The 12,816-nt window shown below is 42.1% G+C and overlaps 1 protein-coding gene across 1 annotated transcript in view; it reads right to left on the bottom strand.

Annotated features, from left to right (window-relative positions):
* Positions 1–11,876, bottom strand: part of LOC310770966 (major histocompatibility complex class I-related gene protein-like) — a gene marked incomplete at its 5' end in the record, with an annotated part of 77,027 nt that extends 65,151 nt beyond the window's left edge. The window contains one exon of the mRNA XM_083663654.1: positions 11,618–11,876. Coding sequence (XP_083519780.1) covers positions 11,618–11,876 — 259 coding nt within the window. The remainder of the gene's footprint in view (positions 1–11,617) is intronic.
* Positions 11,877–12,816: the final 940 nt, after the last annotated feature.

Raw genomic sequence — 12,816 nt, forward strand, 5'->3', positions numbered from 1 at the left:
AGCCGGCAAACATCCCTGTTGTACATCTGCATACTTGTGTACTACAATGTACTACTTAAACTGCATCCTTGTGTACTCATGTACTTCTCTGAAAGGGTTTGGCCACTGTACAGAAGTGTGACATAGTTATTTAGGTGGAATATATTTCTGTTCTTATGTTGGCCGTTTTTTTTTCGCCCTGACCTTTTCTACTTCTCTGTAAAAAAAAAAAAAAAACGTGTGTTGCTTTTTTCTTCTCCTTGTGACCAATCTGCTAATAAATTGTGAGGACGCGTCTTGTCCACTCACCCGTGCCCAAACACCACCTTGGTTCTTCTTTTGATTTCTTTTGTGGTTGGTTCAAGTTTTGGTTTTGTACGTTAGTCTCACAAGCAATATTTGATACGAGTCTTTTAACGTTCAAACAAAACAAAGTTTTGTTGGTTCTTACATTTTGAGCTTTTATTGAACTTTAAACCGTGTAGTAGGTGATGGCTTGGTTTCCTGTGGGGCCAACATGACTTCTGAACGGCGTCGTCGTGTTGCCATAGCAAATGATGGCAAACAACCTTTTCTTCAAACAATTTGGCCTTTGACAACTATGGCAGCTGCAAGTTGATCTCAGTTTTAATGAATTGAGTCTTGTTTGAGAGTAAGTTTATCTCTGTTTTAATTGAGTCTTGTTTAAGAGTTAAGTTTCCTTGTTTGTTGTGGGATGATCCTAAAGTAACACCAGGTTGGGAGGTTATCAGCAGGAACATTTGGCTGTGGCTCGTTAACTTCTCTGTTATAAAAGCCACTCTGGCAGATAATATGCCCGTCTTTCTAACAAAACAAAAAGTAAGTTGGCTGGTGAAATAATTTAAATATTTTAAATTTGGGTTCCTCCAGCCTCTTTGAGCAGAACGATCGTTTCCTGCCCTGAGTAACAATGATGCACTGTTTGTTTTGGCGGTACTACTAAACTAAGTTTGTGTGTATCTAGGTTTTCTTTGTTTTAGCATTCATGGCTTGAGATTGGGTTGTTTGTGTGTGAAATGAGAGAGTATTTATTGAGGAGGAATTGGAATGGAGATCAAACTGATCGTCTGCTTTGAAGAAATCTGTACAGATTGAGCAGTCAGGATGCTAGAAGTGTACATATTTTACAGTCTTCACATTCGGAGCATGTTTTCTTTTCTTTTTTCTTTTTCTTTCAGTAACTTAGTGGAGACTTTTCTTACCCAGCTGAGATTTTCTTTATTCTAAGACAGAATACTCTGTCAGAGAACTGTCAGTCTTACTTTTCTGAAGTTTGTCAGAAATGGAAATGCCTCTGTACTTGACTCCACCATTCTCCTGAACACCTGTACATAAATAAACTGAGAAACGTTCATCTTTTTCACCGACTGGCTGTCTGGCTTTTTATTTTTTATTCAGAGATTGTACATTTTTGACATTCAGAGATCTAGACTGCAAATGAAATGACAGGAGTGTCAATCCAAAAATGAAAAAATGTGAAATGAAAACAATTGCTCTATTCTGACGGAAACGCACACTCGTGGGAAACTGAAGTTGTCCGTTGACAAACTGGGAACCTGTTTGAGTCTCTAGATTTGAGACTTTTTCTCCATTTTGATATAGGCCTAGTGTTTTGATAATTAACTGTCTTAATATAAAGTATTCTGTGAACAGATAAACAGATAGGACCCAAGAAAGCTGTTAGGTCGAGTCTAGAGGAACCAGTGATGTTGAATGTTAAAATATTCTGGTTGCTGATGAGTTAACACACCCACTGTAACTACTTCCTCCTGGCTGATCTCTGTCGGCTGTTTCTCTCTGAGAAAGTGATTGATACAAGCTGGATGTCTGCAGTGATTTTGGACGGTTGACATGATTATGGTTGATACAGGAACATGATGTACCTGATCCCTTCCTGTAGCACCTGTAACTGTTTTTTGACGTAGTTTTCTCCGCCAATCACATACATGCATTTTCCAACGTGGTCCCCAACAACCAATCACAGCACCAATTTCGGGCATTTAACTCTTGCAGGTTCTTATTTAAATAGTCGGCACCAGCCAGAGAGAGAGAGAGCAAACAACGAACAAACAAAGCAAACTACTGACTGACAACCCAGTGTGGAGCACGTTTCTCAGAGAGGTTAGCAAATCCTACAAGCTAAAAGACAAAACATTGCATTCACTTGTGGATTTAATCCCACGTGGTCACTGAGCGCCATCTGCTGGCCGTAAGGTGTCAGGGCATACTGGAGGGTGCTGCTTTGCCGGGCTGCAGAGTTGTCCATGGTGACTGGCCCTGAATGTGACCAGTTCAGGTAGGCTACTGAGCGATGCTGCTCCAGTCTACTGTCATATACACACAGTGTGTGTGTGTGTGTGTGTGTGTGTGTGTGTGTGTGTGTGTGTACTCTGTAGTGTCTGTAGGATCATATTTAGGTGATTTTTAAAACTTCCCCTAATACGATTACTTCAGACTTTTTTCTCTCATTTATACCACTAGGTATCTTGCGCGCTATGCGCGTTCGATTCCTATGCGGATTCCTAGGCTCGCCCGCTGCGCGGTCTCACCCTGGCTGCTCCTTGATGGCATACTTCAGGTATGCTGGATCACCTGTCCTGGAGCTGGCAACATATAGCTGTCCATGGATGAAGACGGGGGTCTGAAGCCAGACTCCCACTTCTTTCAGTGTCTGCCCCTGGGACTTGATTTTACTCTTATGACATCACTGATGACATCATCAGGGGGACATTATTACATCACTGATGACATCATCAGTGGGCCCTTTGTATGTGTGTGTGTGTGTGTGTGTGTGTGTGTGTGTGTGTGTGAGAGTGAATTTATGACATCACTGATGATGTCATCAGTGGGACAGACACAGACAGACAAACAATCAGAGCCCTAGCTCCCTTTTTAATGTCACAGTGGGACAATCACAGTGGGACAGACACACAGAGCCCGGGATTTATGACAGCATGGATGATGTCACAGTGGATTTATGACATCACTGATGATGTCACAGTGGGACACACATAGCCCAAGTTCCCATTTATGGTGGGGATGGTGGGGATATATAGATATATAGATAGATAGATAGATAGATAGATAGATATTGAGGACACAAACATCCAGAGTTTGTTTTTGTTGCAATGAATGAGAGGTTGACCCACATTTTGTTATATACGGAGGAACCCCCTGGGGGAGCACGGGGAGAACATGCAAACTCCACACAGAGAGAAAGGCCCTTACGACGAGATACCCCACCTGGGCAGTAGGCACTGAAGATATGGGGGGGAACACAACCACAGCGCCCACAGTGTCCCAGGCGAGAATCGAACTCAGGACCTTCTGACTGTGAGGCGACAGCGCTACCGACTGCGCCACCGTACACCGGTGACTACATCAGAGACACATACAAGTGTATTGCCCCCTCCTCTGGGAACAACATGTAATTACACATCTAAATGACTTAAAACAGAAGGTTCCCAAACTTTTCAGACCAAGTACCACTATGCAGTGTACCAAACCACAGTTCCAAAGTACCACTTCCCACTGCAGCTATACCAACTTTTTCCCCCATAAAAAAACACTGATTTAACCCTATGATTTAACCATGCAATAGCCTCAGAAAGGCTAAACCATAGTAGGCTACGGTTGCGAGTCAGACCCCAAATAACCAGCACATAAACAGACACATGTAAACATCTTATTTGCTGATGGCAGTCAGTCAGCAAGGCTCTTGAGTACCACCAGATGGAGCCTCTGTTTGGGAATCTCTGACAGAGTAAGAGTAGAGTTTTAGTAGCTCCATTATTCATATGGGTTACACCAGTCACCTGAACCCTGCTGGTCTGTCTCCTCTAATCTGTGACTCCTGCCTACATTTGGCCAGTTACACTATTATAGGCTATATAGTGGATTTAGAAGTTGGTATACTAAATGGAGACTGACACCACTCTTCTTCTTCTGTCGTATGTCATATGTTTTTTTTTCTTTATCAAGGAGGACCAACAAATACATCCACATTAGATGATGGATCTCCATTTGAGAAGACTTTGTCATCAGAAGCACATCTGAGTAGACTGGGCAGGATCACCTGCTTGAAGAAATGTAAATAAACAAGAACAAGATCCCTAATGAAATTATGTCTGTGATATGATATGTCCTATTTTGTTTATTTGATGTTATGTGTTACCATATGTCCTGATTTATAAGACCAGGGACCATGTTGGAAATAAGTGTTCACACTTTTACATGTCTAGCCCTTGGATTTTGTTCTGCTATATCAATAAATAAAATCAATCAATCAATCAATCAATCAATCAATCAATTTGAACATTAAAGCCAATGTTTCTCTGGTCATAAGAACAGAAAATAAAAATGGAGTTGGTTCCTAGTTTTCTGCACACACATGGATCACAAGTCCTCTATAAAATATTTAAAAGGATACTTATTCTAATAGATTGTTATAAAAAATACTCTTCCAGCCGTCTGTAAAATCAAAATCAGAATTGTCTTTATTGCCAAGTAAATTTACACACAGGCTACAAGGAATTTACTTTGGTGTTCAGTGCATAGCATCAATAAAGATAGTAAGAGAACTTATGAGAGTAAATGTAAAAGGCAAAGTACTGCAAGTCAAGAAGCATCAAATATAAAATACACATGTTCAAAGTAATCTATTACCACAGCCTGTCGTGACAGTAAGTGTTGTTCTTCGGCTGCTAGTTCAGTGAGTTTTGCTCATAGACTGATCAGACTGATACTGTTGGAATCTGTGGATTCAGCTTTCATTTGACATCTTGTTGGACTCAGTGCAAACAAACAACAACCATTATTACTGCAACTGCCACCACATGTACTTTTGTGGCAAGGGGGTATTTAGAAACAGGTACAAATATCAATAATATCAAATATCAAATAAAAACATTTACACAAAGAATAATATGTACATCTTGTATAATAAAAAGTCAAAGCTTGAGGGAGTGAAGGCTTTGCCACCTCAATGATGTGTTTTTGAGTCATGCAGATGCATCACTAATACACTTTCCTCTGTCCAGATTTTCACTCCTCAAGAATTCAAAATAAATTCTGTCACACGTGTGCTTCTGCTTCTCCAACACAAAAGCAGCACAGCTGATCACAGTTTGAAGGTGTTGTACCTCGAGGAGAGTTTTTTGTTCTCTTTCTTTACTTTGTCCTTTATTACAAATTAAATAGAAGTGATGAGATTCATGGTAAAAAAAAATAGACTCTTTTCATCACAGAGCCCAGAACAGGTGTGTTGTAAAGTGGTCATTCCTTCACTCCCCAAGACATGGACCCAGTCACACTCCCTATAGTCACATACTGTACACAGAGCAGAGTGACACTCTCTATAGTCACATACTGTACACACAGAGCAGAGTGACACTCTCTATAGTCACATACTGTACACACAGAGCAGAGTGACACTCCCTATAGTCACATACTGTACACACAGAGCAGAGTGACACTCCCTATAGTCACATACTGTACACACAGAGCAGAGTGACACTCCCTATAGTCACATACTGTACACACAGAGCAGAGTGACACTCCATATAGTCACATACTGTACACAGAGCAGAGTGACACTCTCTATAGTCACATACTGTACACACAGAGCAGAGTGACACTCTCTATAGTCACATAGCGGAGTGACACTATATATATATATATATATAGTGTCATGTATATACATACATACATACATACATACATACATACATACATACATACAGTAAGATGTAGCTATGTTTCTATATATATAGATAATCTGTCACATTTATGTTTTTAATATAGCCTATATTGGCAAATTTAGGTACTATTTTTTCTATGTTTTTCAAAATGTTTTCTCTTTTTGTTAGATCTCTACCAGAGCTAATTGATTGATTGAACTATGCGTTTAGGGCCGGCCGTTCTATCACACGGCCGCTACAAAGGTGTGTGAGATCACCCTCATTTTATGAATGAACCTGATGAAGCACATCTGTGAAACATGATGTTCTGACATCTGTTGCCAATAAATTATGTAACTTTGAAAGTCGGTCTTCCTGCAGATTTGTGGAGTGTGCGGTCTCCCTATATACATCTATTTCACATCCCACCCAAATCAGCCATTTTGTGTTGAAAAGGCAGGAAGTAAAACAGGTGAAAGCAAGACATTGATTAGAGCCCCGGGACTGGACCAGCCGTCCCTGCAGTGAACAGCAAACAGGACCTTCTTTGCACCTGTGTTTTACTTCCTGCCTTTTAGACACAAAATGGCTGATTTGGGTGGGATGTGAAATAGGCTAATGGACTTATCCTGATGAGTTTGTTTTTTATCCAGAATAGAATATTACTTTATTAATCTCCCTCCCCGGCAACCTTCAGATAGTCCACTGCTCAAACCTCTGGGCTACCTACCGCCCAAGTCTACCAGCCCACCCTAATATAGCAGGCTCTTTAGAACAAAAGAGAATAATACGTGTGAATAAATCGCACAGCAAAATGGGGGAAAGAAAAATCCGCACAGCAAATTTTGATTTTGTGTGAATAGTTCCATAGAGATAAATGTTTGTTTGTTTGTTTGTTTGTTTGTTTGTTTGTTTTTAATCACCATGCAATTAATTCGCACTGATTATTCACTTTTGGTCTGAAAAGATTAAAACTGGCCTTACTCGACACTAGCGTATGTTTGGTTCTGATCCATGGTAGCTGGATTGAGGCTCTGGTAGGTGGAGTCTGGCTGGGATCTGGAGGCTGGAGGGCAGTTGGCATAGGTGACATTCTGTAACAAATAATACAATATTAAGTTCAGTAAGGTTACAGGCAGGAGAGCACACCAGCGGTAGCCATGGAAACAGTCCTCCATCTTGCATGTATCCTACATATATGCTGTTTTAGGCTATGTGTCCATATAGTGTTTTTCCTCATTAAAAGCAGAGAGAGGCTGCAAGGTGCAGAAAAGCTCTGCAGAAAAGAGCGTTTGTCTTCCTAAAGGCACACCAATCAAACATTCTCCAACCAACACAGGAGAGACCATAGAACCATAGAACATAGAACATTTCACTCCAACCAAAACATTTAAAAAAAACATCGAAACAATATTTTCTTTTTTTGCTTCTAAATATATCTGAACCGTTTGGTTTGAACAAGTAAAATTGTTTTTATAAACATTTTATGAAATGTCTATGGGAAAATAAATGGCGGATGAAAATCTCTGGTACAGTGTTGAAGCAGGAAGTGACGTTCACTTTGGCTCTCTATGCCATCAAACATTCTCCAACAACTGCCAACATCCTCAGACAACTGCCTGTTGGTGTTTGTCCGTGTTTGTTGGAGAATGTTTGATTGGTTTGCCTTGTGCTTAACTTTAACTAATTATAAACAAACTCATCAGAAAGATGAGCACTTGAACATACATCAGTGTGATAAGAAATGACAGAAACCATCAGCCAGACACCAGAGGGCAATCGAGGTGTTTTGGCTTCACTTTTTGGGAGCAGACATGGCGTCCATATATTATACCGTCAATGGTGGAACTGGAAACTAACTGTGAGAATAAACAGAGATACAAATAGTTAAAACAATTCACCTGCAGGTTTATGGAGCCTGAGTTTCCCCTGGTGTTTGAACCTGTGGAACAGACAGTACAAAGATTGTTATTTGTGTGTGTGTGTGTGTGTGTGTGTGTGTGTGTGTGTGTGTGTGTGTGTGTGTGTGTGTGTGTGTGTGTGTGTGTGTGTGTGTGTGTGTGTGCATGGCCGTAACTAGCTATGAGGACGGGGAGGTCCGGACCTCCCCTAATATTTCAGCCTGCAAAAAAAAAAAAAAAAAAAATTTTTTTTTTTTTTTTTTTTTTTTTTTTGCAGGCCAGGCCAGGCCAGGCCACTCACTGAACAGCAGGCCAGGCGCCGCCTACTGGTTTACTAGTGGTTTTATTACTTTATTCAGGTTTAAAGTGGGTGCATCTCATTGTAATCATGCATGATGCCAATTGCCAAGCTCCCGAAGTCAGGTATGCAGGTGGCTATATGCATGGTTTCAGTTTCATGACCCAATAAGTAACAAAAAGAGGTGGTGTAAAGTTAAAAACAACATAATATATTTTATTTTATTTTTCAATCATTCCTATCAGGAATAAATAAATGTCCCTCTGTATGTTTTTTTTATTATCGATGATGACTTTGTGTGTTGTGTACGGCTTGGGTTGTGTACCTGTGTTTGTAGGTGTCATTTTGATATGAATTTGGCTAAAACAGTTTGTGTTTGTTAGTTACAATTATGTTGACAGGAGAGCTGAGCAGGTGGTGACATGAAAGAGAATATACTGAATAATGACATCACAATATAATCCTAATGTTGATTTAAAATGATATATTACTCTAAATATGGCTAAAAAGGGGGGGGGGGGGGAACTCAAATTTTTTTCGCCCGCGCCCGTCAGGGCGCCGCCGAATCCGCCTCCGCCGAATCCGCCTCCCCTTGCTGGACCTCCCCTATTTCGGAACTCTGGTTACGGCCCTGTGTGTGTGTGTGTGTGTGTGTGTGTGTGTGTGTGTGTGTGTGTGTGTGTGTGTGTGTGTGTGTGTGTGTGTGTGTGTGTGTGTGTGTGTGTGTGTGTGTGTGTGTGTGATAGTTTACACGGTTGAAAGCAACTCACCATCACTTTCTCTCTCTCTCTTCCATCAGTAGAGCAGCATCAGACTGACAGTCAGCAGCACCAAAACAACCACAGCAACAACAGTCACACACACAGCCCCGACCAGGAAGTCACCTGGGCGAGAGAGATAGAGGGAGAGTGGGGAAGAAGGGAGAGAGGAGGGAGAAAGAGAGAGAAGCAGGGGGTGCAGGGCCAAAAAGATGAAGGGAATAATATAAATGAGAAAATCATCCTATTTTATGTGACTATCAAATAGTTTGGTATCATCAACTAAAGAGGAGACAAACTGTAAATCATAAGTTAGATGTTTTCTGAGTGTGGGGGGGGGGGGGGGGAAATGAATGTAAAAAGGGTAGGCGCTATAAGCGTTTGCTTCAGCCAACTCCTTTTCGGTCAGATCTTTTCAGGCTTGTATACACCCAACCAGCAATCACTGTTTGTTCTCTTATTTTGTTTTCTTGCTTTTCTTTAATCACAACTGTATTGAGCTGTACTTGTGAAATTGACCGAAATAAACTAAACTAAACTAAGTGACAGCTGATTCATCTATAGCTTAACTTGTACTTAGAAACAATGTTAACATGTTCAACACATCCTAAACTACATGTGTATCTTGTGTTACTGTAAACTCCTCTAAAAATATGAAATTTTTCACGTGTAGGCTAATGCATGTATAAAACATTTTACATTGTGAAAAATATGATATCGTTTTTACAAAATGTGTGAAAGTATCTTACTTGTCTCAATTGGAGAGGAGGAATCAGCTCTGGTTGTTGTTGCAGGCAGGTCAGCTGGAGGAGTGGTTGTTGTTGCAGGCAGGTCAGCTGGAGGAAGAGAAACTGGTTAAAGGTGAAACACATTCTGTTATATGTGTTTAAAGAGTTTTCTACCTTTAACTTTTAACTTAAAGTAATTGATGCTTGAAACACTTAGATCCAGTTACCATATTCACCATGTAGTAATCAGATATAGCCACAAGCAGCAATTTAGGGGTCCAAGCACAATTTGAAAAGACAAACAGACCAAACATTCCAGAAGGTAAAAGGACACACACAAACTGACATGTTGTGAAGTTCAGACATGCAGTCTTAGCTTTAGTGTCGGCCCGTGACTTCTGTCAAGTTCATCTTTTTATTATAATCACATTGATGGAGTTGTTCACAACTGACACACTTCCTATTATTTGTCCTTAATAACTGATGAGTTTAGAACGGACACGTCTGGATTAGATCTCACAAACTTCCACATGAAAGGTTGAGCCTTTACCTACTGAGCCAAATAAACACCTGGTATAGGTTTAGTGAGGAGAAACTAACTAAAGGAAGAAGTCATGTAATACTGCAACCTATGGCAAGTAAGACTTGTCCACCTGGGGATTTGAACCCTGGACCTTTGGAACTCCAAAGAAGGTGTCTTTACTGCCTGCTCCACTGGAGAGACATTAATGTTTACACACAAAACATTACATTAAACCATGAATATAAATTGGCAGAGTATCTCTTTACTGTCAGAGATATAAAGCAGAGATTCTGACTAAATACAGACTGAGTGACCACAGTAGCCATAGAGAAAGGACGACACAAGAACTCCTGGCTACCTCCAGAGCAAAGAGTCTGTGGTCACTGCACGACAGGTAGACTGAGATGCACTTTCTCTTAAAATGTGACAAATATAAAAACATAAGAGTAGAATCATTTAAGAAATTAGATTTGTTAATCCCAAACTTTACAGAGCGAGATGACAACGACAAACAACAGATTAAATTAGGAGAGGAACCTGCAGCACATTTAGCTGCACAATATGAGACTGCATGTCACAAACTGAGGGACAAATAAACATCACTGAATATGACATGTGAGCGCACACACAGACACAGACACACACACACACGTTCACTCACCCCCCCCCCACACTGGCCCCAGCAGCAAGGAGGTAACACACACACACGCACGCACGCACGCACGCACGCACGCACTCACACACACACACACACACACACACACACACACACACACACACACACACACACACACATCCCCACACTGGCCCCAGCAGCAAGGAGGTAACACACACACACACACACACACGCATGCACGCACGCACACACACACACACACACACACACACACACACACACACACACACACACACACACACACATATGTTCACTCACACCCCTACACTGGCCCCAGCAGCCAGGAGGTAACACACACACACACACACACACACACACACACACACACACACACACACACACACACACACACACACACAGTCTTACACAAGCACACAAACACAGAGCTGTGTTCACTGTTTTCTATTGTTGACTTGTACTTTTCTCCTTTTCTCTTTCTTTCTGCACTTGATGCTTTGGCAACATTCTACCTGTTACATTCATGTCAATAAAGCATCTGAAATGAACTGAACTGAGAGAGGAGAGTGAGAGAGAGAGGAGAGAGAGAGAGAGAGAGGAGAGAGAGAGAGGAGAGAGAGAGAGGAGAGAGAGAGAGAGAGAGAGAGGAGAGAGAGAGAGAGAGAGAGAGAGAGAGAGGAGAGAGAGAGAGAGAGAGAGAGAGAGAGAGAGAGAGAGAGGAGAGAGAGAGAGAGAGAGGAGAGAGAGAGAGAGAGAGGAGAGAGAGAGAGAGAGAGAGAGAGAGGAGAGAGAGAGAGAGAGAGAGAGGAGAGAGAGAGAGAGGAGAGAGAGGCCAGAGGAGACAGATAAAGAGGAGAGGGAGAGAGATAATAACAAAGGCAGAAACAGGAGGGAGAGGCAGGGAGACAAAAAGATGTGTGCAAACGGAAAAACATGACAGTTGTATAGTGTGTGTGTGTGTGTGTGTGTGTGTGTGTGTGTGTGTGTGTGTGTGTGTGCTGGTTCATATTCACTGTCATGTTTCTGTACATTAGAAACAGAAGAGACAGATGAACATTGTTGTGTTGATGAAACTACATCAGGTCATGTGACTCTACCTGTTCTCTGCAGAGAGCTCTTCCCATAGAACACATCCTTCTTCAGGTCATCAATGCAGGTCTGTGAAAAATACTTCTTGTTCTCTGCTAACTGAGCTGTGTTCTTATTCCAGCTCTCTGCGGTTCTGACAGCCTCTGGTTTAGCAGCGATATATGTCCATGTTGTCATGTTAAACACCATCAAGTCTTCTCCATCATAGCCATACTGATCAAACCCTTTAACTTCTCCTGTCTCATCATCCCATTCACAGCCATGCATCCTCTGGTAGGTGTGGACACCTGAGAGAGAGAGAGAGAGAGAGAGAGAGAGAGAGAGGGAGAGAGAGAGAGAGAGAGAGAGAGAGAGGGAGCGAGAGAGAGAGAGAGAGGGAGCGAGAGAGAGAGAGAGAGAGAGAGAGAGAGAGAGAGAGGGAGCGAGAGAGAGAGAGAGAGAGAGAGAGAGGGAGCGAGAGAGAGAGAGAGAGAGACACACACACAGAGAGAGGAGAGAGGAGGGAGAGAGAGATAGACAGAGAGAAGGAGAGAGACAGAGGGGGGGGGAGAGAGAGAGGGAGAGAGAGAAAGCGAGAGATAGAGAGAGAGAATCTCTGTTGGTTATTATGGGATGGACAGAAACACTGTAGCCTATCAGACTAGGCTACACCAGACGAGCATAGTCTAGTTGTGTGTGCGTGCGCGCGCGTGTCTGTCCGTGCTTGCGTTCGCGTGTGTGCGTTCGTGTGTGTTTGTGTGTGTGTGTGTGTGTGTGTGTGTGTGTGTGTGTGTGTGTGTGTGTGTGCGTGCGTGCGTCGCGCATATGCAACCGCGTGCGCACGTGTGTCTGTGCTGCGTGCCCCGTTCTTGTGTGTGAGTGCGTGGGTCATGCAACTTTCAAAGTCATGCTACTACAAAGCAGGATGAAAAACATTTCAGCAGAATAAAGTGAAACATAAACAAACCTCCAGTTTGCTTAAAGAGCTCCTTATAGAACTCAATGTTGTCTTTGAAGATCTGCTGGTCACTCAGACACTTCTCAGTTTGTCTCTCCCAGAACTGTGGATCATCTGCTGTTGCGTTGATCATCCAGTCCTGTTTGGGTTCTGCTCTCATGGTGTTGCTATCATAGTGAAACACCTGAACTCCATCAACAAACCAAACCTCCACAAACTCTGGGCTGTTTGTGACTCCAGAGGATCCAGTGCTGAGATGCTTCAGAGAGT

Source organism: Poromitra crassiceps (assembly GCF_964638095.1).
Source record: "Poromitra crassiceps genome assembly, contig: HAP1_SCAFFOLD_281, whole genome shotgun sequence".
NCBI lineage: Eukaryota > Metazoa > Chordata > Actinopteri > Beryciformes > Melamphaidae > Poromitra > Poromitra crassiceps.